At 50.2% G+C, this 3,465-nt stretch overlaps 1 protein-coding gene across 1 annotated transcript; it reads right to left on the reverse strand.

The window, feature by feature from the left end:
• Positions 1–315: 315 nt before the first annotated feature.
• On the reverse strand, positions 316–3,462 carry PPP6C (protein phosphatase 6, catalytic subunit; the record flags this gene model as incomplete). Its single annotated transcript, XM_010081673.1, has 5 exons — positions 316–671; positions 1,390–1,599; positions 1,741–1,820; positions 2,821–2,962; positions 3,433–3,462. Coding segments are annotated over 5 exons (711 nt in total), but the record flags the coding sequence as incomplete, so codon positions are not given.
• Positions 3,463–3,465: the final 3 nt, after the last annotated feature.

Consider the following 3,465-nt stretch of genomic DNA (forward strand, 5'->3'; position numbering starts at 1 on the left):
CCCCTCCACCGGCTTCATTCATCCACCGAAAACACAGCCGGACACACACCTGCGCCCCAGGTAGTGACTTTGCTGCTGAAATCTCTGAAAAGTTCCCCAAAAAGGTGAATAATGGGCAGGGAGGGAGCTGCTCCCCCTGGGATTGCGATTGGTAAAAAGGAAAATGTTTCATCTCAACCCAGCAACAGGTCAGAAGTACATGCAGGGGTGGCAATGTCAAAGGATGTGTTTAGTTTAGTCTAGGGGAAAGGGGGGGAAAAAAAAAAAGAAACTTGCTACAGACACCATAATACACAATAAATTTAGATAATTTAAAAATAAAAAAGGCAAGAGGCAGCATTTCAGCAGCAAAGTGCTCAATAAAAAGTATGTTGTCGAGGGACAGTACACTGGGAGGGGGAGAGAGCAGGCGGGGAAGGGGCTCAGAGGAAGTAGGGCGTGGTTGTTCTAGGAGGAATTACACGTTCTGAGTCTGGAACGGCGCGGAATAACTTTGGTTCTCTTGTATTTACATCTTTAAAGACCATGATTGATGCAATATTTCCACAGCGGTAGCAGTAATTTGGAGCAGACCATACTGTTACCAATTTCTCATCAAACATGAATTTATAGCCTTCGTGAACGAGCTGGTGTGCTCTGCAGATGAGTTTTAAGTTGTTGATGTGAACAAACTGTAAAGGAAAAAAAGGAAGGTCAGTTTTCTCCCAGCAGCTGATGCCGCTGCCCACCCAGCAGCCCTCTCCCACGCGTCATGGAGGGGTGGAAGAGAATATTTTCCACCCAGTGCACTGAAAAAAACTATTTGAGACCTGAGCAGTGGAAACAGCTATGAAACACAGGTGACAGTGTGACACCCGAGTCCGTGCCGCCCGCAAGGCTCCATCCTCCCTGGAGGTGCTGCGGAAAGGCCACAGAGACAATGCACGGCACGAGGGCGGCGTTCGGAACGCAGCCGGTGCTGGAGCCCGGGAAGGGCTGCATGTGTTAAGCCCTGAGAAGGCTGCTCTCTGTTTTCCAAAGTGACAAAAATTAAGTCAAGAATTGTTAAGAAAAATGGTACAGTATTTTTTTTTTTTCTCCAAAATCCTTAGAAAAGTATTCTACACAAACCCAAGTGATGCTAGCTACTCTCACTGCATTATACTTTTTAAAAGCAAGACCTGGCAGCTGTATTTTTGTTTTTAACTTCAAATGGCTCATCTGTTCAAGTTGGCTTGAGCGACCCTTCTCCAACACGAGGACTCGCTCGCAGCGGTCTGACAAGGACAGTCCATGCCACTGCAGTGCCCTCAATCCGCTCGTCACTGGGGTAAGTGTCACACTGAGCCGGACACTTCCATCCCTCTCCCGCCTGCAGTGACCTGCTGCTGCACCCAACAGCGTCATTACCTCATTCGTCACCTTCGCGCCGAAGAGCCACCCGGCCCCTCGCGGGCTGATGGCCCACGTGTCCACATCTTCCGGGTCGGACCAGACGAGGTCACAGAAGGCGCCTTTGTGAGGAATTTCTTGATTACGTTCAATGGTTCGAATTTGATCGAGTGTCTTGATGTCTGGAGAGAGGCCACCGTGCACACAGAGAATCTGCTCGTCTATTAACTGGAGAAAAACAGACACATGCGAAATACTCAAGATTTTCATCCAGCCCAAGGCCACCAGCGTGACCTTTAACAGTCACCAGTTCTAGCGACACATTCAGACAACCCACCCAGACTTCTGTCACGTGCTGTTTACACTTACAGCTGCTATTGTCAGCATGTCGAAGACTTTGGTGCAGTATCTCCAAGCGTTAGCGTTTCCATATTTGGTTTGGCACTCATCTGTTGAACAGAGAATTTTTGTCTTCTTAACGGATCAGAAGGCGTTCAGACAACAAGATCAGAGGCAAACACTTACAGCAGAACCGGAACAGTCAGACGAGCAACAAGAACCCTCCCAGGAGCCCCGGGGAGCAGCAGTGGGAAGCACGGGGTCTCGGGCAGCGCGGCTAGCGACGCTCTCGCTGCTCCCCATGGCAGGGAACCGGCCCTTGGCCAACCCAGCTGCACACAGGAGAATCCAGGCCAAAAGCGTGAGCCGGCCAGGGCTAGTGGAGGTATTCCTGCCACAGCTGGGAGCTGCAGTGGCTTTGTTTAAACCACACAAACATGGCAATAAACCTGACAGGCAGGTGGTTCTTAAGCAGCTTGTGAACGTTTGTATTTGCCCTTATTGACACGTTATCTGAAAGAAAGTACGTCACAGACACTGGTCTTTGTGGCAGGCGTTAGATATTTTCCAGGGTTTCCTCAGGTTTCATCAACACCCCACGCAACAGAAAAAGAAGCTTCCAAGCAATTTAATTCCCTCTGTTCTTCAAACAGTTGTTCTGCACCTTATGTCTTGCCAGGGGCATCTTCCCAGATGCTCACTGCTGACAATAAATGACTTCCACAGCAGACTCTGTGTGTCACACCGATTTTCAGTTCTACTGAAACTTCAGCGGAATTACAGTAACACCCCAACTTTGTGCAGAACCTCTCACTGCGAGACACCAAAGCACAGGCTGTATCAATACAGGCTCTGTCTCTACCACTGAACGTGGCACCAAAAGCCAAACACCAAGCCCAGACACTGAAGGAACAGAGCAGCAAGATCTGGATGAAAACACCACGTTCTGCTTCACAAACACAACGATCATGTTAACAAATGACAACATTCGAGTTTTACTGAGCCCCCTCCCACACAGCCCCTGGCAGCGCTGCAGGCAGAACAAGGTTCTAAAGGGACAGATGCTGTACGCGATTATTAAGTGTTAGCGCCACCCGGACAAAGACTTACCATAAAATCCATACACCTGTGTTATCTGCCTGCTCTCGTGATTGCCGCGTAACAGCGTGATACGATCAGGCCACTTAGCTTTCAGTGCGAGCAGGTAAGTGAAAGTCTCAAGGCTGTAATAACCTCTATCTACAAAGTCACCCTGCAAGTCAAAAAAATATTAATAAATGGAGAAACAGTCAAATGGAAAAATGCAAAGTGACACATCCACTCTAAACATCGCGCAGTGCACAGAGAGACAGCGCTGAAGGGAAGCTGGGATCTGGGTCTCTGAGAACACGCTCTGTGGTCACTGGGAGTTTCAGCTCCACATGGACGTGCTGCTGCCACCCCCCAGGCGCTGCCCTGACACACGGGACACCCTGGCTCAGGCAGGGAGCTGCTGTGCCACCGCCTGGCTCTGTGCCACCGCCCCAGCGCTGCGTGCCCCTTCACACCACCACACTCAGGCTTTGCTCAACAAAATAAAACCCCTCGGAGCAGCCAAACAGCAAAAGCAAAGGCAGCGCTCCCAGACCGGCTCTGAAACCCAGCGAGCACATCGGGAGGTGAAGTTTAAACTCATTCGTTAACCATCAGCCGAGAGACGCGGCGAGCCCGGTGCAGACGTACCATGAAGATGTAGTTGGTGTCGGGGACCTGCCC

The sequence above is a fragment of the Pterocles gutturalis genome, unplaced genomic scaffold (assembly GCF_000699245.1).
Source record: "Pterocles gutturalis isolate BGI_N339 unplaced genomic scaffold, ASM69924v1 scaffold41989, whole genome shotgun sequence".
NCBI classification, from domain to species: domain Eukaryota; kingdom Metazoa; phylum Chordata; class Aves; order Pterocliformes; family Pteroclidae; genus Pterocles; species Pterocles gutturalis.